Consider the following 23,190-nt stretch of genomic DNA (forward strand, 5'->3'; position numbering starts at 1 on the left):
TATTATTTTCTAAAAACATACGCAGTCTAAAAGGAATCCCTGATAAAAAATAAATAAACAATCTTTCCATCGTATAATTTTTTTATTTATTTTTCTTAAATAAACTTAGCCTCGTGGAAATACGATAAAATAACAAAGAAGTTTAATCTCTTTCGTATTTGACGTCAGAGACGGAATTGTGGGTAAATTGATTGGCCTACTTTGTTAAGGTCACCATTTGTTTACAAGGAAACTAAATTGCTTCTGAAAAACGGTAAAGTGCAGTTTATACGACACAATCTCAACAGATACCCACGTAAAAGTCAAAACTTGATGACTTTTCTAAACGTTTGTATAATCTATTAGTGAAGAAAGTGTTTATGAAGGTGTTGATTCCTCTTTGTAAAAATTGACATTTTGTTTTCACACAGCTGATTTACACTGATTTTGCAATTCCCTCCCAAATGGGGATCGAAAAGGAATATCGAGATATTGAAATGAACCAGTGCTCAAGTGAAAAATCTGTGCAAAACATTTTAATGCTCATTAACTCTGGTAAAATCAAAGTTCCGTGTCCACTGTGTTTTAATTCTTTAAGACTTTTGTCACTTCCTAGTTCTTTGACTCAGTAAACATAATAATTCATTAGAATTCAATTAAGAAACAACTGTCAAGTTCCAGTATAAGATCAAGAGCGACCTTAAAGACAGGATAAAGGAATACTGATAGTACAGCTGTGAGGTGAAGCTGAAACTCGAAGCAAGAGACGAAGATGAAGTTTCTTGAAAATGCAAAGTTTGAGGCGATCAATGCAGCGCTTTCAATTGAAATGGAAAACTACAGGACTGAGGGAAGGTAGGCATAACTAACCTTAACTTTATTATGTCTAGATTCAATATACTTATTCAGTATATATATGAATCTGATGTTAAATTTTAAGCAATTGTATGCTGTGTTTTACAAAAACTGGTCGTAGCGTAATTAATGCACCAGTCAATTGTAATCACGGCCCCCCCAGGTCCGGGGTATAGGGGGGACTTTGACTTTTGGTCCAGCCAACCCCGGTTAAAATCTCTGCCCTGCAGGGACTAACTGATGTTAAAATCCCCGCCAAATGTCCCCCGCACCCAAGAGACCCTAGTTAAGGCCCATTCCCCGCTATATTTTGCGCGAAGATAAAACCACCGCATTCACCTGGCACTGCTGGGCCATCTGAAAGGTAAAAACACGGCCCATTTGCCCGGCTATCCCCGGTATACCCCCGGACCTGGGGGGCCGTGGTTACAATTGATTGGTGCATAAGTTAATCTATCAACAGTTATTTTGAGTTAAAAAATTCAGACTAAAACTAGTAAAGGTAACAAAGCAAAGAAGAAGAAAAATGATAGTAGATACAGGTTGAGAGTCTAGTAATTACTACTTATAATTATCATGTTGTATATTATTCCTTAATCCAATCTTAAACCTATCTGATAACAGTAGCAAGAAATAGCAATAAAAAAGTAGGGCTCACCAATATATTTATAATAAGTTCATTAACTTGTTTCCAACTGTTAACTTATGATATTTTATTGATTCCCCATTAATATAAATGTGTCAGGATTTTAAAAAAAATGCTGCAATGGCAATTTACTTTAACTTATAAGTTTTGATAAATTACATTGCCTTTATTTAGTAATGTGGGAAATCCAATCTTTATATGTATGCATTCCATTCGTGATATATATTATATGTTATACCTTATTTCACTATGTTTTGGAATGAGTGAAACAAAGAAGATACATATATATAGAGAGATAAAATAGAGTTAAATAAAAAAGGTCCTTCAGGTATAACAGGGGCACCTTTAAGTAACGCTACCTGAGTAATAAAAAGTAGCAGCCTCTTAAAAAAATGATGACAGGAAGTTTCCGAACACGTGACAACAGGTATAGGTGACAGCGGTGGCATACTATAACGTGTTAATTGTCTAGAGTTTTTTTACTATTTTATTAGACATTAGTTCTAACTTCTTAGTTTCCGATGATAAAATTTATTTTGAATGTATTCCATTGGATGGCAACAGCAAAACATGCATGTATGCATTTCCTTTATGGCTTTCTCCAAACTCAAATGAAATAATTGTCTTATGTATTAATTGGATAATATCGAATTATAGCAATGACATATAATACAGTATAACTATGTGCCATTATATTCAGGTTGGTGATAAAATGTAATGATTTATATACAAATGTATGTTTAATTTTCAGACTGGAAAGTTATTCATGCAAGATGGCTGGGAATGACAAGCGTCTTTTCAAGACTTTGATGCAGGAGTCACATGACAATAACCCAAGAGATCTTCAAGTTCTGTCTCCTCCACAGAGCACCATATCACTCAGCCCGGTCAAGTAGGTTTAATGAAACAAAATATTAATTTCAATACAGTGTTAATACCGGATGCAGCTTTTAACTGTATAGTTCGGGGGGGGGGGGGGGGGGGGGGGGGTTTACAGTTAAAGCGATAGGTATAGCCTGATTCTCTTCTGTCCAATCAGGCCTAAAAAAAAAATATGTCTGTTTCCTGTAACCCGACCGACCGTAATTTTACCGCCGACCGCAATTTTTTTATGCCCCAAAATTCGAAAAGTCAGATTTTTAGCGATCTCTGGCCTATGATGACAACGATAATTTAAATATTTTGGTAGTGTCCGAATCGTTGCATAGTTACAAATGTTTCCGGTTTGGCAAGTTGAAACAATGGCAAAAACCTTAATGGCTGTGACATTAAACTGCAGGGCTTTCAATTGACCCGAGCTCCCGGGTTTTGACGCACAGGAATCGTAAATGACCCGAAATCAACGCATCATCCATTTGTAATATGCATCAGTTTTGACACGGGATATTTCGGTGTGAGAGTCGGTATCATCTGAAAGGAGCCTGCATGATCTGAATGTTTGTTTAACCCGCAAGAGCAATTTACACCCGAAGTGACAAGTGATTATCGATCTGGAATCTGATCGGTAACCTTGTCAATTAGCAGCACTCAAACTCAATGACGTAATATTAACTCCGCCCATTATGCAAATTAACGGATACCTTCCGCTTTTTCGCTAAGTGCAATGGTTTTGAAAAACAACAATGCTAGGATATATTTTGTTCATTTATTTTAAGGTTTTTTTTATTATATCTCCAGTTAATTAAAAAATATTCTTATAAGTTTTTAATGAGTTAACAGAAAAATAAACATTTTTCATACCACATGGTCTAAAAAGCACGGAAAACAGGTGCACGCTAACTTCCTGTCAATTTTAATGAAAGTGAAAGGAAAACTACGTAGATCGTTGTCAGTGTTATAGTTTAGTTCTATCTCGGACCTGGTTTATAGGTCCGTGGTTCTATAACAAAACTGTTATAGTTTTGCCATTTATGAAAAATACGATGTTGCAATACTGGCAATAGGAACGTTAAATGTTTTTGTTTACTTCCGGAAAAAAGATAAACCTGAAAGTGAAAGTTAAAGTAACTTAGTAAGAAAGATGTCGTTGCAACTAAACAATCGCTGGTGCATATTGGAATTTGACAAGGATGCACTGGATTACATAACGAAGATGCATTAACTAAATAATATGTTCGTCAGAGTCAGAACATATTTTACCAAGTTTTGACTCTGGGAATGTTTTAACCCCCGTAGTCCAGTCAAGTCCAGAAAAGGAAAAAAACAACAAGGTATTCTATTGAAAGTTACATTGATTATCGTGCTTGAGATTTTTACAGAATGAACTGTGGATCTAATACAGCAGATCTTTTTAAAACACTGAAAATTGTAAAAAAAAATAAGTTGTGGAAACTATTTAAGGTACTGTAGGTGTACTAGTTTTGCTGTTTTACTGTTTAAAAAAGGAAAATGGTATTACTTTTTATTAGTCAGTCTAAGCTTTTTTGATACTGATTCTAGTCTATTTAAACATATTCCAGTCCAATCTGTTATTTTACACTGTTCGCTGTCGAGTCAGCAGGTAAGGTTTAAGTGTCCAAGCAGTGGTCCCAAAGATCTGTACAATTCTGACAGCCTCTAAGAGTTAAATGGTTTAGTCATTGATTCTAGTCATTTATCAATCGAAGTATTGATTTATATAAAATTATGTTTTGTGGAGATTCTTGCCTGTTCTTGTTGTAACAGCATTTTATTTTATAATAGTTGTCATGTACATTTAATTGTAATACAACTTGATATTATTACACAGTCTATCTTAAAATAGTCTGTGCAATAATATCATGTTTTATTATTAGAAAATGTATGCATTTTGAAAGTTTTGTTTAAAACATTTGCCAAAAATAAATTGTCTAAATGTTCTTTGATTCACTCTTTCACTGGGTTATATTTGCAAAGTCTAAAGATGAACTGCTTCCCTGGTGAACATACTGACAATGCTCAAAATTGCACATACTGTTGCCACCGCTGGGAGTCGAACCCATGGCTTGCCCTTCAACAGGATGCATTCTACGACTGAAATACATGTACCATGGCTAAAAATAACTGATAAACAATGCTGTTTCTTTGTCAAGCTTCACCTATATATAGATGTGAAAAAATCACTTAGTCTTGATTTATTACAATGATGATGTATTTTATGTTTTGATGGCTGTCAAGCTAGCAGTTTTAGCTTATAAGTGGCAGAAAGATTGAATCTATATATCACACTGAATTCTTATTAAAATAATTCACCTGAAATAAACTTGAATATTGGATCATTCTGACATTAAAAAAAAAAAAAAAAAAAAAAAAAAAAAAAAACCCTACCTACCGACCCATCTTTTTTTCAGCATGTTACAGGAAACAGACATAATTTTTTTTAAGCCTCAGTTTATAAAAATGATACTACACATAATAATTATATTCAATTTGCAAAGACAGAATTATTAAACTGGCCAATTTTGTTCTTGTTAAAAGGCCACACTATTTTTTCTTTTGTATTTAAAATACCATAGTCTGTTATTTCCAGAAATGTGGAAAAGTTTTTTTTTCTTTATGTAAGTGACTACCGGGTACCCCTAATTTTCACCACAATATTTGAAAGTGTCTGAATATTTTGACACACAGAAATACCAAACAATACCAAAAAAAAAAGGCATTTTGTTGGTACTTTAACGACAATATATATCAATGATACATGTATGTACCATTTCTGTTCCATCATTCTGTTTGCCTGTGTCCTATCTACATGTATGCTAGCATCTTATACACAGTATACACAGTGTGCTAGTCACCAGACAGCCATTAAGTTGTAATATTGGGTAAATGCAAATTAATGGACAAAAATATATCCCTTTACTTTTGTTTGGCATAGAGGGAAGGTGTAAACTAACTTTAAGGACAATTTTGTCTTTTTTTTGTCATCTTCATTGGTCATACATGCATGTTGATATGTTGACAAATAAAGACATTGTATATATGACGTATGAGATAACTATTGACGGCCCAAGGCATTAATGATCTTTTGACATTTCAAGTGCAATGTCCATTTTACTTAAGTATAATTGTCGGTTCAACAAGTTTAACTTGCATCATTCATGTATGTATTGCAGGAGTTATGGTCGGAGTATGAGTGATGGCGAGAGCTACTTGTGTGACACCATCTCGACGAAGACACTATTTTACCTCATCTCCACACTCAACGCCTCGTTTAACCCAGACTATGACTTCAGCAATGCTAAAAGTGATGAATTTAGCAAGGAGCCCAGTGCTGAGGTGCTATAACAGATTTCTGATGAATACTTATAATGCATCTGTCAATGTTTTTCAAGACCAGATGGAGACCAGGTGTAGGGGGTGGGGGAGGCATACCCAGGGGATTAAGAAAAACTACAAATTTTGTTGTCTTAATCCCACCCCTGATGATGAATTTGTCAAAATCCCGGGGATTGGAGATGATCCCGGCATAAAAAATAGATAGGTCCAGCCAAGTCTATTTCCCCACTGGGCTTTTCATACATGTATGTCTGTCTGTCGGCAGTGACCTGTTGTCTAAATATGGCTATATGTCTGCCACCCCACTGGTGGGGTAAAATATTGGTAAAGGCAGGGCTCGAATTGAACAAAAAAATAGCAACTTTCAATTTGCCTACTTTCTTTTCCTTGTAAACACAAGCGTGTTACACTTAGTTCACATTGTAGACTGTTATTTTGTGTTCAGGTTTTAGGCGGCATTTTTGGGCTAAAATCTTATTAATTATGAGGCACAGTCCATCATCATGACAAGAGAAAATAATTTTATGAAAACAGTGTTTTGATGCCTGGATGTTTAAAATCGACGACCGCTGACGGCGATGTTCAAAGTCATCTGACATAGAAGTCAAAATTTAATAAACCGTCCATAAAAACTGTATCTAAATAGGAGAAGAAACTTCACTTATATTAACCTTCAATAGTATTTTATACAGACAACAATGGGAACGTCTGCAAGATATTTTGTGCAAACTGTGTAACAGACTTCTTCAGTACGTCTTTTATGATTATGAATCTAATTTGGCTTTAGAAGGTGAATTGTTATAACACAGAAATCATTGTTATTGGGGTGAAGAAAAAATATTGCGAGTTCACTTTAGATTTTGCATGTTACAGAAGTGGCATTTTCAGTACTCGCAAAAATTGCGAGGATAATTTTTTTCTAAATTCAAATCCTGTAAGGGCTTATTGACAGGTCGAAGACTTACATGTTTTTATCATCAAGGCTTTATCTCTGACTAGAAGGAAGTGGACAAAGCTCTTTAGTTGGGGGAAAAGTAGGATGTGAAAGCCTATTGAAGGGAAAATTAAATTTCCAGAGATAATTTCACATAAATGAAAAACTGCCTTATTTCATCGAACTTTTCATGCTGGAAGTTATTCTATTACAAGTATATATTATACCGATAGATATATACCAATAGAATGAAAAAAACTCTGAATAAAATCCATTGTCAGATACCCCTGATGCACTTCTACGCTATGCTTCCTTGTGTACTGTAGGCGATTTGGCTAGGAAAATCTCTTAATCAAGAATAATTTAATGGATATTAAGGCAGTTTCATTGGTTTCCCGTTGAAAAATATTCATGCGAAAGCCGGAATTGAACCAGGTCTGCCTTTTCAGTACAATAATATTTGTAACCAGTCAAGACCACTTTGCCATGGAGGCTACTGACACAAGGTTGTTGAAAAAATATTTCATTGTAACATGTGAATTCATTGGAAGAAGAGTTGTCTTCCCTGCCTCATGCATAATTATTAAAACCAGATTTTGTCAGTCAGTTGTCCCACGGTATGTTGGAAAAAAGTACTGTGTTGCCGATGATGAATATAAACATTGATTGAAAACAAAGATATATTTAAGGAACAATATCATGACAAATGTTTAATTAAATTTTAAAAGATATTGGTCAACAAGAAACTAAGATTGTGATGTTCAGTCCATTTTGGCTATAAATTCCTGACGAGATTCGTGTTTTTGTAACCCCAAAATATGCTGTATTTTTCTGACACGGCTTATGACCAATGCATACATTGAAATGAACTGTTGCTCATTGTATTGTATGCTTAAACAGTCATCGAATAGACTTTAGGATGAAAAAGCCCGAATTCTTATATTATTGCTTGGCATCAAATTTTTAAACAAGCCCTGCTATATAAAATTCAGAATTTGAGCAAGCCGAAAGACATTTTACCAGTGCAGGGCTTGTGGGCTTGTGCTAATTTCGACCACTGCTTAAAGACTTTTGTCAACCTCTGTATAAACCAAACATTTTAAACTTTATTTTCAGTTTGTGTTGAACGCAGTTGAAAGCCAGCTTCAGACAGTAGCTAATGAAGCCTTTAGTAATCTTAAGCAGAATCTGTGGACGGCCATTGATGAGGAGATCAACCTACGGGAATGCGATGTATACAGCTACAATCCTGACCTGTCCTCCGACCCGTTTGGTGAAGAGGGATGCACGTGGTCGTTCAACTATTTCTTCTACAACAAGAAAATGAAGCGGATTGTTTTCTTCACTTGCAGGGCTACCAGGTAGTTGAAGTTGAAACAAAGGTTTTACAATGGAATTGTGTTAGATAACTCTTTACTTGGTGAACACAATTTTTTATGTCACACAGAACATTTATCACCTACATATTCCTATTTCAGAACTTAAAAGTAAAACGCTTAATTCTTTTAAATTGAAAGTGTATGAATTAGGTTAATTGGGAAGATATCACATACTTTAACTTGTTGGAGGCAGTGTTTACCCACTGTAGACTGCCTCATTGTCTTGCCATACATTTTTGGACAATTTGCTTTTACATTTATGCAGGATAAAATGAAAATCCACCAATAATGTCCTTTGATCAAACATATAATTTTGACTACACTGTCAGTTTGCTTAACAAAAATTAAATTTTCAATTTCCTATTGTCAAAATTCTATGAAACTAGTACATGTCTTTTGGTAAATTGTGAAGTAGCAAAATTATCAACTGTTTCAATATAGTTTTGAGATGTGATTTGGATGTATTAAAAAAAACTCTGATGAAAGTGGGTCTGATTGTTTTGCATTAATCAAAATTAAACTTGGATGAACAAGCCAGACTTCTTACACTAGTTCTTGGCATCAAATCTTTCAACAAGTATTGCTTTATAAAATTAAGAATTTCATGACTTGTTCTTATTTCGACTACTGGTTACAAAGTATTTTCTGTCATCGTTTTACAAGAGGTAAACAATGCACAAATAACATGAGTTATAAAATGTATGTTGAGAGATATACGTGATTTGTTAATAAAATAATAATTTAAAGGGTAAATCCATTTCACTTTTGAAATTGTCTTTTGCAGTGGTCCGTATGGAGATTCTGGGATTGGGACAGACATTTCCATGGATGAATCCAGTGACATGATGTTCGAGAAGTAAGTTCTTGTTCTGATTGGCTCATTTGGAAAATATGGCCATCCTTAAAAAGTTGTTTTATTGTAGCAAAAAGTATCTGACTCAAATACTTTTTTAAAGGGAAATTGTCCCTGAAATTGGTTTTTATGATATATCTTATGAAAACTGTGTATTCATTGTTTTCAATGTTAGGTGCAAAAAAATCCATTATCATAATTGTAACACATTTCGATTTAAAACCCTGATGGAAGAAGATGTAGGTTAATTTGGTTGAGAAAAGTCATAGGAAATACCTGTAAGCTGTGTACATTGATTAAAAAAATAATATTTTTGGATAAATGAACTATGGGGGCCTGAAATATTTCTATTTGTGATGGGTGAAATATATCTGAGACTGAAGCTAGTAAAAACACATTGCTTTTCGCTGTTCTAGTCTTTATTGTCTTGTTAACATTCTGTTAAAAACAACCAACAAGTTTCCTACCTACTGAGCCATGGTAAATATCTAAAGTCAGGAATACTACAAACCAAAAAACATTTGAGAATGGCCTACACAAGTCATGTACATGTAGCTTTTGATTTTGATGTAGCCTGTGTTAAATGGCATCCGGCAACCGCTGCGCCACACTTACATTTCCACTCTCTTATTGAACATTGCATTTATTATCCAATCTTTACCAAGGTTGGTCACAATGTTTAATGGCATAATATCTCAACAATTGACAGTTCAATCAACAGCCAGAAAGCACTATTAAATCCATAGTTATGGCCCTTGAATTGTCTAAATTTGAACAAATTAATTTGTCTTCTCTCTAACTTCAGCATTTCTTATCAAAGTTTAAGGCATAATATCTCGACTGAGTTTAATCAACAGTCACGTTTAATATTAGCTCTACAGTTATGGCTTTGAATTGTCTTAGTAAAGCGCAATTAGAGGAAGTGCAGTGTACAAGAAGCAATTATCTATTTCAGCTTATTACAGAGTTATTGCCCTTTGTTACTTTTTCTTGTCTGGAGCATAACTTGAAGCAGTGTACAAGAACCTTAACTCTATTTTACCTTAAGAGTTTTTGCCTTTTGTCATTTTTCCTTGTCCGGAAACTTGATGGAATTTAATTAAACTTTATACAATGGCAAAGCTCAATGAGAGGAAGTGCAGTGAACATGGACCATTACTCTATTTCAGCTAATCACAGAGTTATTGCCCTTTGTTACTTACTTTATCCAGAGCATAACTTGAACACGAATAGATATATTTCAATTGAGCTTCATATAATGGTCAAGCACAATGAGAGAACGTGCAGTTACAAAAACAATACCTCCATTTTAGCATATTTTAGGGTTACTGCCCTTTATTAACTTTTCTTGTCCAGATCATAACTTGGAAACTTTTGGATTTATTTTAATTAAACTGCATACAATGGTAAATGACATTGAGTGAAATTCCAGGGTACAAGAAAAAACATAACTATTTCAGCTTAGGACCGAGATATTATCCTTTGTTACTTTTTTTGTCAGCAGCGTAACTTCTAAATTACTCAATGGTTGTTAATTATACAACATACTCTGGTAGAGCATGATGAGTGGAAATGCAGTGTACAATAACCTCGGAGTTATGGCCTCTTTTCAAAGAAACAGTTTGCCATTCCGTTGTCCAGGTGGCATTTGTGGGTATAGGTCACTCCTGTGACAGCTCTAGTTTATTCAAGAGGTACCACCCATGAAATTGTCAAAACTTCACTAATATCACTTTGGTTATTTCAGGAGGAAACGCTGTACAATCATGATTCGATTATATCCCTTGATCAAACAATTGCTTGTTCATGCAATTTACATTGCAAATACTTAAAAACTATTTTTCAAATGTTTCAGTTTTCAATTTATTTAAATTGATGTTTTACTATTTTTAGCTTATGTAATATTAATTAAATGAAAATATCTGCACTTGCTATTATTATTAACTAGTTATGGTGTGTAAAATATTGACTATTATAGGAACTCAGGACAGACAACATTTTCAATTAGAGGAATTCTATTTACATGTATCATCTTTTGTTTATAAGTTGTTTGTTCAGAGTATAACTCTCAGATTTATGACTAAAAAACATACATGTAAACTGAGTTTCGACTTTCGGTTAACAGTAACATAAAGTTCCTTATAATGTGAATAATTTCCTTGTTTAATGCCCTAAACACATGTTGAACTTAAATGTTTTATCCCCCACTGGCATTTTAAAAAGATTAATTTTACAACACCTAAGGGATGATATAGGTGAAGTGGTTGAAGCGTCCACGTCTCTCCCAAGATGTCTTATGTTTGAACTCCAACATAGTAAAGTTCTCTTGGCGTGTAACAATGGACACCAGTACTGGTTTCTGCCCAGGAAACTCAGACTCAGGAGTGAGTCATATCAGCTTAAAGCTCTCTTCATGATTGGTTAAACATAACTTAGTATAAATTAACACTTATACTGAATTGTGATTGTTTGAACAACTTCTATGTACATTATAGCATTATATTTCTCTTGTTGACCTTTAGATCGAGACGATCGATGTGGGAATATTAAACCAAGTAACAAGATTTACATGTATGCATTCTTGTATGCTTGTTTTCAAATCTCATCTAAGTATAATAAACACCATTACCTTAAACACTGATTTCTACATATCACAATGCTTAGAGGGATTTCTGTCTTTTCATTTACATAATGCTTATGGGACAAAATGCACTAACTGGTATTCATGTACTAAAAGTATTTAAAATAATTATGAAATATTGAGGTATGTAAGTTACTGTTGGATATTGCTTTCTTGACCATGTTTTATTTATGTGAGCAACTGGCCATACCAAACCGATGTTGCACTTGTCTTTTTTACCAACGTCATCATAAAATTGTTCATAGAACAGGCTATATTATAGTTTTACCGGGCAGCCCCAAGTAAGTTGTCCGATCAATATCTTGAGAAGTGTTTGTCCAATCATCAACTAATTTGGTCAGAATGCGTTTGGTCATAGTATCTCGGACAAGTTTGATAACCAGCCAAATCGCTCAGAGTACTAGAGAGTAATCACCCTTAAATTATACTACTTATCTAAAATCGGTCTTGTCTGATTAATACTTTAGAAGCTTTCGTCCAATCATCACCAAATTAGGTCAGAATGTTTATGGACAGAATATCTTGGTCTATTTCTATAACAAGCCAGGTTATGTTGCCTCTGTCACCCTAGAGTTATGACCCTTGAATTAGCAAAATCTGTGTTTATAGTGTCCATTCTCTAAAATTTGACAACGTACATTTGGAACACCTTTTATCACCAAAACTTGTATCATATTACCATTAGCATGCTGGATCTTAATAAAGACTTCCTGATATATCTTTACCCGGCTTAATTGTAGAAGCATTTTTCTAGAGATTTTAAAAGAAAAAAGAAATAAACCAAAGTTTTGCTCCTTATGACATGGAAAAATACATACAGTAATACGAGACAATTTTATGTGTAAATCACTAAATAATATTAACACCTAAGTGTCTGTACAGTAACATGTTCATGTCAAATTTACCACTTATATCGGTATTATTTGGCAGTCAGACAAGCAAGAACATTTTTGTTACTCTGACTTAAAAATATATATTATCTGCAGAAGGGGACAATTTTTTACATATGTATAAACACTAATGGGAAAACATTAGACAATCATCATTAGATGTTATTTGTTTCTGGTCAAATGAATTACCCTATGTGTTCTATAATACAAAATACATCTTACTGAAAATGTACCAATAATTGGGAAGGTGGTATGGACAATCAATTAAAATACTGTTATCAGACTGGTTTTCAGCATTATCGAGCACAAAGGGATGACAATTTGTCAAGTTTGATTTGTCTTTGATATTTTTTCATAAAAATAGCAAAAATTAGGTAGGTGGATCAGAGTTATAAAAACTCAACTGATTTTTTTTTTATACATCAGCATAAATAAGCAAACATTTAGAAATTAACTTGGTTTACATTTACCATTGTTCAGTGTGCTGTGCTTTTTGAAAGAAACTGTCTTTGAAGAGTTGGCACTTGTGTGCATTCTGCAAATCATACCTTGCATCTTTTATTTTCAAAATATTAAAATATAAGCCATTGCATTTAATTTCATAGATAAATATTCATCATGGTAATGTATGAACACTTTACACATATGCAGATAAGTAATTATATATATATATACTATTAATCTTAACTTCTACACGTGTACGGTATATTATTATCTAAATATGATAATAGGTATTCTTTTACTGTCTCCTTTTCAGTGATATGGAATGAATGTGTTGAATGCCAAACTTGATAGCTGCACCCAGACACTAGCCCATATTGAAGGAAGGAGCACTCAACAGTACCATTGTGAAGGAGCACTCAACAGTTTCCATAAACTTGATTGGGCACATTATCACATACACATTTTGCAACTTACAGTAGCCAAGATTCTGTTGTTAAAATGATTGTATAGGCACATTTGGCTACTTGTGATAAAATAATAAGTTAAGTTGTTTGTTTTTTTATTAAATTTATGATTCAAAAACATGTTTTGCAACAAATTTTAAATAGTATGGAACTTCATGTTAACACTGATTTGTCAAAGTAACAATTGGGTAGGGGTAATCAAAGAATCATCTCATCATCATCATCTTCATCATCATCATCATCATCATCATCATCATCATCATCATCATCATCATCATCATCATCATCTGTGTGAGAAAAGTAATTACCGTACAAAATAGAGAAGTGAACTTGAGTAATAGGCATTTTTTGTAATAATGTATAGCTAGTCACTGTGTACAATTTTACTATCCCATTGCAGCCCCTTATGTACAGCTAAGATCCCTTACAAATAAAAGGCAAGATTGTTTGAATGACTTAAATAGTTTATGATTATATGTTTCACATTTCTGCCATTCACATTTGTTTGAGTTTTATGTTTTATCTCATCTTTTCTTCAAAGACAAAGTCTAGGTCCATTGGCCATGACTAGGTATTGTAGTCTTGGGTGTTGCCATTGGCCATGACTAGGTATTGTAGTCTTGGGTGTTGCCATTGGCCATGACTAGGTATTGTAGTCTTGGGTGTTGCCATTGGCCATGACTAGGTATTGTAGTCTTGGGTGTTGCCATTGACCATGACGAGGTATTGTGGTCTTGGGTGTTGCCATTGGCCATGACTAGGTATTGTAGTCTTGGGTGTTGCCATTGGCCATGACTAGGTATTGTAGTCTTGGGTGTTTCCGATGCCATTGGCCATGACTAGGTGTTGTAGTCTTGGGTGTTGCCATTGGCCATGACTAGGTATTGTAGTCTTGGGTGTAGCCATTGGCCATGACTAGGTATTGTAGTCTTGGGTGTTGCCATTGGCCATGACTAGGTATTGTAGTTGTGGGTGTTGCCGTTGGCCATGACTAGGTATTGTAGTCTTGGGTGTTGCCATTGGCCATGACTAGGTATTATAGTCTTAGGTGTTGCCGTTAGCCATGACTAGGTATTGTAGTCTTAGGTGTTGCCGTTAGCCATGACTAGGTATTGTAGTCTTGGGTGTTGCCATTGGCCATGACTAGGTATTGTAGTTTTGGGTGTTGCCGTTGGCCATGACTAGGTATTGTAGTCTTAGGTGTTGCCATTGGCCATGACTAGGTATTGTAGTCTTAGGTGTTGCCGTTAGCCATGACTAGGTATTGTAGTCTTGGGTGTTGCCATTGGCCATGACTCAAAATCAGTTCAAGATACTCAAATGAAACTTAATACACAGGTTGCCGGAGACAATATGCCCATGTGTAGCAAGGTCCATAACACTGCCTTTGATTATTGTCAAGTTATGCCCTTGTTTTAGAAAACCCAAGAAGAGCGATTCAGTTTGAATTCAGTTTGATCTTGAAATCCATTTGATTTCTGGATATTATCATTACTTAAGTAATAGATTGTAATGTGTTGACCAACTTATTGATTTGTATTCACATAAAATAATTAATTGAAGAAAGATTCCTGAATGTTTCTTATATTGACTCTTGATTTTACACTGTGAATGAATTTCTTCCCTTTCCTTGATAGAATACCGGCTGATTCAGCCACCCCTAGTTAATGTACATTTAAGTTATGTACAATTTTCAAATAGATTTTTCCTATAAGAACACAGTGTACATTTTTAAAGAAGCAATTTGTGTGATAACTTTGTGCTCTAGTTTTTTGTTTTTAATTGTTTTGGTTTATAGATGGTAGTATATATATATATATATATATATATATATATATACTGTGAAATCATTTATATTCGTTTGCATGAAATTTGTGGCTTGCCGAAAAATTACAATTTGGTGGGTACTTGAATTCGTGGTTTTTCATTTTTGAAAAAAAAAATTGTTTCAACATGTTTAGGCACGTGCTTCTGTCATTTGGTTCATAAAACACATTAAAACGATTTGGTTAATTATTTGTTAAAGGCAGATATAATATATTAACAAAACAATGATATTACGATATATAGTGAGCAGTTATATACGATGTATACTGCGGCCTCTGTAACGAATAAACTAGAGTATGTACATAACATGGCAATTGAAAAAGTGAATAAAGGGTCTATATTTCATGGGATCTTGAATTCGTGGATCACCTAACCTACGAAAACCACGAACATTAATGCCCCATGAACATTAATGATTTCACAGTATGATTCAATGTGCAAAAACCAGGTCACAGGTTTAAAATGCGTGGAATTGGGTACTTTGTTTTCATGCTGATGTTTTGTTAACATGCTGATTTTCTAAGTGTGACTGTGGTTTTGTTTTTACTGTTAATAAAGGAAGTGACAGAGTGATAGCAAAATCAGCTTATGAAAACTGTTTTTTAACAACATGATTTCTCACATTATTTCATTTCAATGGTGGCTTGGTTGTCTCAAATTGTCCCATAAATATATAAATTCACCTAATAGTCATGTACATATTAAAACACTAAATATTTCCACTTATGGTATGTTCGGCACAAACTGTATGTTCACCACTTTTTCGGACTTGAGTAGTCAAGTTTTTTTTAGAAATTATTCCTAACTGATATTTAGTACACCACATATGCTTTTTTGATGAAATTAACTTTTACATGTGCTGTCACAGGAATTTAATGGCTTGACATGTTTATACAAAGTATTTCTAGTATAATTTTATTCATAGGATGGTACAATAGATTTTTTAGACCGGATTCATTCCAAAATGATTATCAGTATGTTACTTATTTGTTTTGTTTTATAACATGAACCGGTTTGTCTAATACAAGGATTTTGAATGGAATTAATGTCAAATACAAATATAAGACATTAAGTTCACTCACTACCTGAATGTTAGGTATTGACACTAATTTGCTGAACTGTCTTTATGCTTTTAGAATGTTGCATAACAGCTACATTGTATTGAACACTAGTTACAGAATCCTTTTCTGGAAAGTTCTGTTTGGAATGTCCCCTCAATATAGAACATTGTCACATTCCCCTCAGTATAGAACATTGTCACATTCTCCCCTCAGTATAGAACGTAGTCACATTCTCCCTTCAGTATAGAACATTGTCACATTCTCCCCTCAGTATAGAGCGTTGTCACATTCTCCCCTCAGTATAGAACATTGTCCTCAGTATAGAACGTTGTCATATTTTCCCCTCAGTATAGAACATTGTCACAGTCTCCCCTCAGTATAGAACATTGTCACATTTTCCCCTCAGTATAGAACATTTTCACACTCTCCCCTCAGTATAGAATGTTGTCACACTCTCCCCTCAGTAAAGAACATTGTCACATTCTCCCCTCAATAAAGAACATTGTCACATTCTCCTCTCAGTATAGAATGTTGTCACATTCTCCCCTCAGTATAGAACATTGTCACATTCTCCCCTCAATATATGAAACCAATGTTTCTGATGCAGGAGCCATTTTGAATTTTAGACATAGCGACAGTCATTTGATTTGAGATGATGTAACCAACAGAAAGGTTGATATGTTGAGAGTGCTCTAGTGCTATAGGTGTCTGTCCTAGAGCTTGTGGGTGCGATTCCCACCAGGGGTACTTTCTGAAGGCTCGTCAAAATGGGTGCCTTGGTGCTGGTTTCTACCAAGGAAACAGACTCAAGAGTGATCCTTTAAGCTATCAACTAAAGTAACAATCCAACTAAAAGAAATTAGCATAAACTAACTAAACAGTTAGATAAACATTTAACTTTTGAGCTAAATAGTCGTTAAGACTTTGTTTCTTCACAGTGGCTATAAAAGTGTGATTTGTTAATCTTGCTTTGTTACTTTATAGCAAAGGGTGTAACAGAGCCAGTCAGATAATGAACTGTTGAGCAGTTTAGGAGTTTAACAGTGTAGAAGTCAATAGTCTAACGTGCATTGAAATCAAGGAGTTTTGTATGCCCTTAAGAGCTTAGATAATTTTTGTAGAATCTCTTGAAATGACATGATTTTTATTGTGTCATCTGTATGGTACTGTCAACATTGGACATACTATAGATAATACTGTGTTTCACTTAGCTGCTTATCTTTATGGCTACAACTGATAAACAGTAGTATTGGCCTTTTCTATACCACTCACTAAAATGTTGCATCCCAAGCCTTTCAGGTGTTCGTATTTTTTCATTAGTAAATAAGGTGTTTGGAAGTAAATAAAAACCTCAAAACGTGGGTCAGGTTAGTCCAAACTGAATATTTCTTGATTGTTGCTTAACTTGTACTTGGCTGCTAAATAATAATTGGTACACAGTTGTGTATTTTTGTTTGTCTCATTGTTTATGTCTCATTGTATATGCCCAATATTGTGCGCATACATTGAGCATATTTTTTATTGTTATATAGCAATCCGTTAACTTATCATGTTTTTGGCTAAATGAACAAGATTATTTTTCATTCAGTCATTTGTTTCTATGATATGATTACTGTATGCATTGTGAATCTTGTTGTTAACTAGAAAATCAAAATTGCATATAACTTGATGGTGAACTTACATTGCTTATGTAAAATTTGTGTTTGTATATTTGTTACATTGCTTATGTAACATTTGTCTTTGTATATTTTGTTACATTGCTTTTGTAACAGTGTTTTTATATTTTGTAACATTGCTTATGTGACATTTGTGTTTGTATATTTCTTTTCTTTAACATGTAATCAAACTAAAAAAATTTATCTGAGTTATAATTTCACAATATTTTTTCTCTTTGGCAGAAAAAGTGGTTGACATTTTTATTGTTCTGAATTTCCAAATTTTTACAGATGTTTTATTGTTTGATCAGGTAGGAACTTTAGTTGTCATTTTTGTACATTGACTTTCATGTGATCTCTTCATGTAAATATATTGATATGAAGGCATTCTTCATTGGACATTTCTAATGATTTTGGGTTTCATTATTTTATGTCAACATGTTACACCATATGAAATGGGTAAACATGTATGTAAGATATTATCTTTTTTCTAGCGGCTCTAGGCTTTTTTTCTGCATATTCTCAAAAACAGACTTATCAAGTAACATATTCTTACAAACAAAATGCATTATGCAAGCTAATAAATACATTTAAAATGGTCTGATACATATGATGATTTAATCAAGTTTATCAAATTTATTGAATAAAGCAATGCAAAGTATTATACAGGAGGGTGGCAATTTTCAGAATAAACTTGAAGAAGTTGTTGTTGTTTATTTCTTGACCTTCACATTTACTTTATTAGTAATATATATATATATAATACATCATTGACATGCATCACACGATTTTGGCCGAATGTCTGAAGCCTCAGACTCAGTTATTTAAACCAGAGAATTACTATCAGAATTACTATAAACAAATATCAAAATCACCAAAAAAGCCCTATGATGCCACATATTATCTGTTAATTAATGTCGGAATTATTTGCCACGAGTTCACATTAGTTGCTGTAAATATTTTACTTGCTTTTACTCTGTTTTTTAAATGATTAGAGTATAAATACCGGTATATTGCTGCCCCTGAGCCGTCTAGGTCATTCATTTATATTTGATATATAAAGAATACTGAATATCAACAATGGTATAATACAATCACAATTTTAAATACCCTCGAGTAGTAGTGATATTTTTTTGAAACATATTAAAAAAATGAGTAATTATATCATGCCAAATGCCTTATCTTACAATATTCTGTTGTACTCTTGTTGATAAGATGGCTTCTGGGTATTGTATATTTTAGATGAGTATCTAGACACACTGTTCTTGTTGTTTTTAGCTCACCTGAGCACAAAGTGCTCAAGGTGAGCTTTTGTGATCGGTCTATGTCCGCTATCTTTTGTGCTCAAGGTGAGCTTTTGTGATCGGTCTATGTCCAGCGTCTGTCGTCCGGCGTCAACAATTGGTTATAATCATCTTCTTCTCCTAAACCACTTGGACAATTTTGATGAAACTTCATAGGAATGATCCTTGGTTGGTGCTTTTTCAAAATTGTTCAAAGAAAATAATTCCATGCAGAACTCTGGTTGCCATGGCAACCTAAAGGAAAATGTCAACACTAGGTTATAATCATCTTCTTTTCCTAAACCGCTTGGACAATTTTGATGAAACTTCATAGGAATTATCCTTGGTTGGTGCTTTTTAAAATTGTTCAAAGAAATTAATTCCATGCAGAACTCTGGTTGCCATGGCAACCTAAAGGAAAATGTCAACAATTGGGTATAAACATCTTCTACTCCTAAACCCCTTGGACAATTTTGATGAAACTTCATTGGAATGATCCTTGGTTGGTGCTTTTTCAAAATTGTTCAAAGAAATTAATTCCATGCAGAACTCTGGTTGCCATGGCAACCTTAAGGAAAATGTCAACACTAGGTTATAATCATCTTCTTCTCCTAAACCGCTTGGACAATTTTGATGAAGCTTCATAGGAATGATCCTTTGTTGGTGCTTTTTCAAAATTGTTCAAAGAAATTAATTCCATGCAGAACTCTGGTTGCCATGGCAACCTGAAGGAAAAATTGCAAAACTTTTTTGGCAAATACTATGAAGCCTAGTGCTTTAATATTTGGTGTGTAACATTGTCGATTGGTTATCTACCATTTTTATTCAAATTATGCCCCTGGAGAAAAATTGGCCTCAGACCGTGGGCTACAAGTTCATTATAAATACACTTTGTCAAATTCTAATAGTTATGTAAAGTTTTTTCTTGAAGCAAGGGCAGCAAGTCTTGCTATATGGTCTCCCTTTTTGTTGGAGATTCCACTACTTTCGATTTTTAGTAACAAGGGAATATATTTTAAATTTTATGAAGTCTTTAACATAGTCACTTCTGAAGTAATTATTGTTCTTTTTTTAGATTCATAGATTCAAATAATTATTATACACTTTATTTTTTAGAAGAAATTTCATTTTTACTTAATAATAAATTTAATAATCAGACTTGAACTTCATGTAGATTATTGTTCATGCAGATGCTATAATCTTATCTTCTGTGTGGATAGTGTTTTTCACTTATAACTTATATAAAGAAAAATACTGTTATTAACATTAGAAGGAATGTGATGTTGTCCTAGACGGGTCAAGGTGATAATATTAGTTGACGGAGTTGAATGTGATCTGATACTTGATTTTTAGAGCTTAAGGCAGTTTATTGATGGGTTGTGCACTGTTTATTATTTGTGTATCTATACTAAAAGTTCTTTCAGTGTGCAAGCAATTTAACATAGTTTTGTCAGTGTGCAGGCAATTGAAAAAAGTCCTGTCAGTGTGCAGGCAACTGAAAAAAGTCCGGTGAGTGCAGGTATCTATACCAAGTGCTGTCAGTGTGCAGTCAATTATCGAGTCCTGTCAGTGTGGTGCGCAGGGAACTGAACAAAGTCCTGTCAGGTTGCAGGTGAGAATCATATTCTGTCAGTGTGCCGTCAAGCATCAAGTCCTGTCAGTGTGCAGGCAACTGAACAAAATCCTGTCGGTGTGCAGGAAACTGTGACAAGTCCTGTCAGTGTGCAGGCAACTGTGACAAGTCCCGTCAGTGATTATCCAGGCAACATGTTTGACGAGTATGTTTTTATGACCCCGAAGGTGGGCATATTAAAATTGCACCTTCCGTCCGTCTGTCCTGTGTCTGGCTCAATAACTCGTGTCCGTGCTGTAACTTTCTCTTGTATGGACAGATATTAATATAACTTGTCACATGTGTTCAACATACCAAGACGACGTGCCGTGTGCAAGACCCGTGTCCTTACCTCTAAGGTCAAGGTCACACTTAGTGTTTATTGACAATGGAATGCTGCATATAAGTACATAAAGTATACTTTCTCTTGTATAGACAGATTTTAAATTGACTTGCCATGTGTGTTTGACATACTAAGACGACGTGTTGCGTTTAAGACCTGTGTCCCTCCCACTAAGGTTAAGGTCACACTTATGTGTTTATTCACACTGGAATGCTGCATATAAGGACATAGAGTATAGGTTGTCGTGTCCGGGCTGTAACTTTCTCTTGTATGGACATAATGTAAAATGACTTGCCACATGTGTTTGACATATCAATACGACTTGTAGCGTGCAAGATTTGTGTCCCTACCTCTAAGGTCAAGGTCACACTAAGTGTTATTCACAATGGAATGCTGCATATATAAGGACAAAGAGTATAGGTTGTCGTGTTCGGGATATAAATTTCTCTTGTATGGACAGATTTTAAAATAACTTGCCACATGTGTTCCACATACCAAGACGACATGTCGCCTGCAAGACCTGTGTCCCTACTTTTAAGGTCAAGGTCACAATTATTGTTTATTTACAATGGAATGCTGCATATAAGTACATAGAGTATAGGCTTTCGTGTCCGGGCCGTGACTTTCTCCTGTATGGACAGATTTTAAAATGACTTGCCATATGTTTTCGACATACCAAGACGACGTGTCGTGTGCAAGACCCATGTCCCTACCTTTAAGGTGAAAGATACACTAAGTGTTTATTCACAATGGAATGCTGAATATGAGGACATAAGAGTGTTGGCTGTCAAGTATGGTTGGTATTTTTTCTATGCTCAGAGGCAATTTAAAATAACTTGCCATATGTATTTGACACATAAAGGCAAGATCAACTTTTTATGTACTTGTTCATAGGTCAATGTCACATTCGGGGGCCTTTGTCACATACTGTGACAGCTCTTGTTCAATATTTTTTGAGAAACAAGCTATATTGATAACAAAGGTTAAACTTGTTTACTCAGGTGAGCGATTTAGGGCCATCATGGCCCTCTTGTTTTTAATACTGTTAGTTTTCTCTTAAGTTTTACTGTGTACTGTATAGACCCTCAAAAATGAACATGTATACTGATAGAAATGATGTGTGTAAATTTTGTATAAAATAAAATTGTTTTACCTTTATTTGCTGGTTTGTCGTAAAGTAACTCCTTGAAAGCACTGACTGCAACACTAATGTTAGGATGTGTTATGTTTTGTATAGGTTACAATTTCTTTTTTCTTGTTGGAATGTTTAGTACAAAAGGACACAAATGGTTAATACATGGAGATAAAAATGCCAGGGACCAAAAGTCAATGTGTCAAAGTCACCAGTGTCCTTAAGTCAAGGTCACCTGTCACTGTCAGTAATGTCCATGTCAAGGTCACCAGTGTCCTTAAGTCAAGGTCACCTGTCACTGTTAGTAATGTCCAGGTCAAGGTCACCTATGTCCAAAATTCAAGGTCACTTGTCAATGTCACTAATGTCCATGTCAAGGTCACCTATATCCAAAAGTCAAGGTCACAAATGTTCTAAAGTGAAGGTCATCAATGTCCAAAGTGAAGGTCACACAAAATATGCAGGTTTGTGTGACCTTTACTTTGGGCATTAATGACCTTGACTTTAAAACAATTGTCAACTATCTCTGCCCTGCTCTGAAGGACAGTAAAAAACTATAATACATGTGGCCATATTCACATTGAAGTGACCCTAACACATGGAAGTCCAGAATCTACATATTTATCTCTTAAACATCAATGTCACTAGATTACAGTCCTGATCCATATAAGTATGTGCAATTCTTATTCCTTATGCATTAAATACCTCGTATTCAAATAAAAAAATATTTGCATTAATGTGTACAAATTTGGTATCAACTTCAGATACAATCTATACTTAATCATATAAAAAAATATATGCAAGGCATTCATAGCAATCCAAACATTGTATTTAAACTATCCTTATGAAATTATTTTAACCCTTGCAAACAAAGTTTAAATTAGGGTTATCTTGAGATACAATATGGGTTGTTTGGTCCGCTGTAAAAAGTTTGGGGAGTGAACATTACATACTTTCAC

The 23,190-nt window shown here is 34.3% G+C and overlaps 1 protein-coding gene across 4 annotated transcripts; it reads left to right on the top strand.

Annotated features, from left to right (window-relative positions):
* Positions 1–22,257, top strand: LOC128243411 (repressor of RNA polymerase III transcription MAF1 homolog). Of its 4 annotated transcripts, none has more exons than XM_052961187.1 (7): positions 1–834; positions 2,232–2,372; positions 5,551–5,713; positions 7,764–8,008; positions 8,811–8,882; positions 11,402–11,450; positions 13,168–22,257. In XM_052961187.1, the coding sequence occupies exons 1-6, from the start codon at positions 752–754 to the stop codon at positions 11,427–11,429; spliced, it is 732 nt and encodes a 243-aa protein (XP_052817147.1). In that variant the 5' UTR covers positions 1–751; the 3' UTR covers positions 11,430–11,450; positions 13,168–22,257. The 4 variants fall into 4 exon arrangements, with proteins under 4 accessions (XP_052817147.1, XP_052817148.1, XP_052817149.1 ...); XM_052961188.1 differs by having other exon boundaries at positions 11,402–11,434; XM_052961189.1 differs by lacking the exon at positions 11,402–11,450.
* Positions 22,258–23,190: the final 933 nt, after the last annotated feature.

This window comes from Mya arenaria, chromosome 8 (assembly GCF_026914265.1).
Source record: "Mya arenaria isolate MELC-2E11 chromosome 8, ASM2691426v1".
Classification (NCBI taxonomy): Eukaryota; Metazoa; Mollusca; class Bivalvia; order Myida; family Myidae; genus Mya; species Mya arenaria.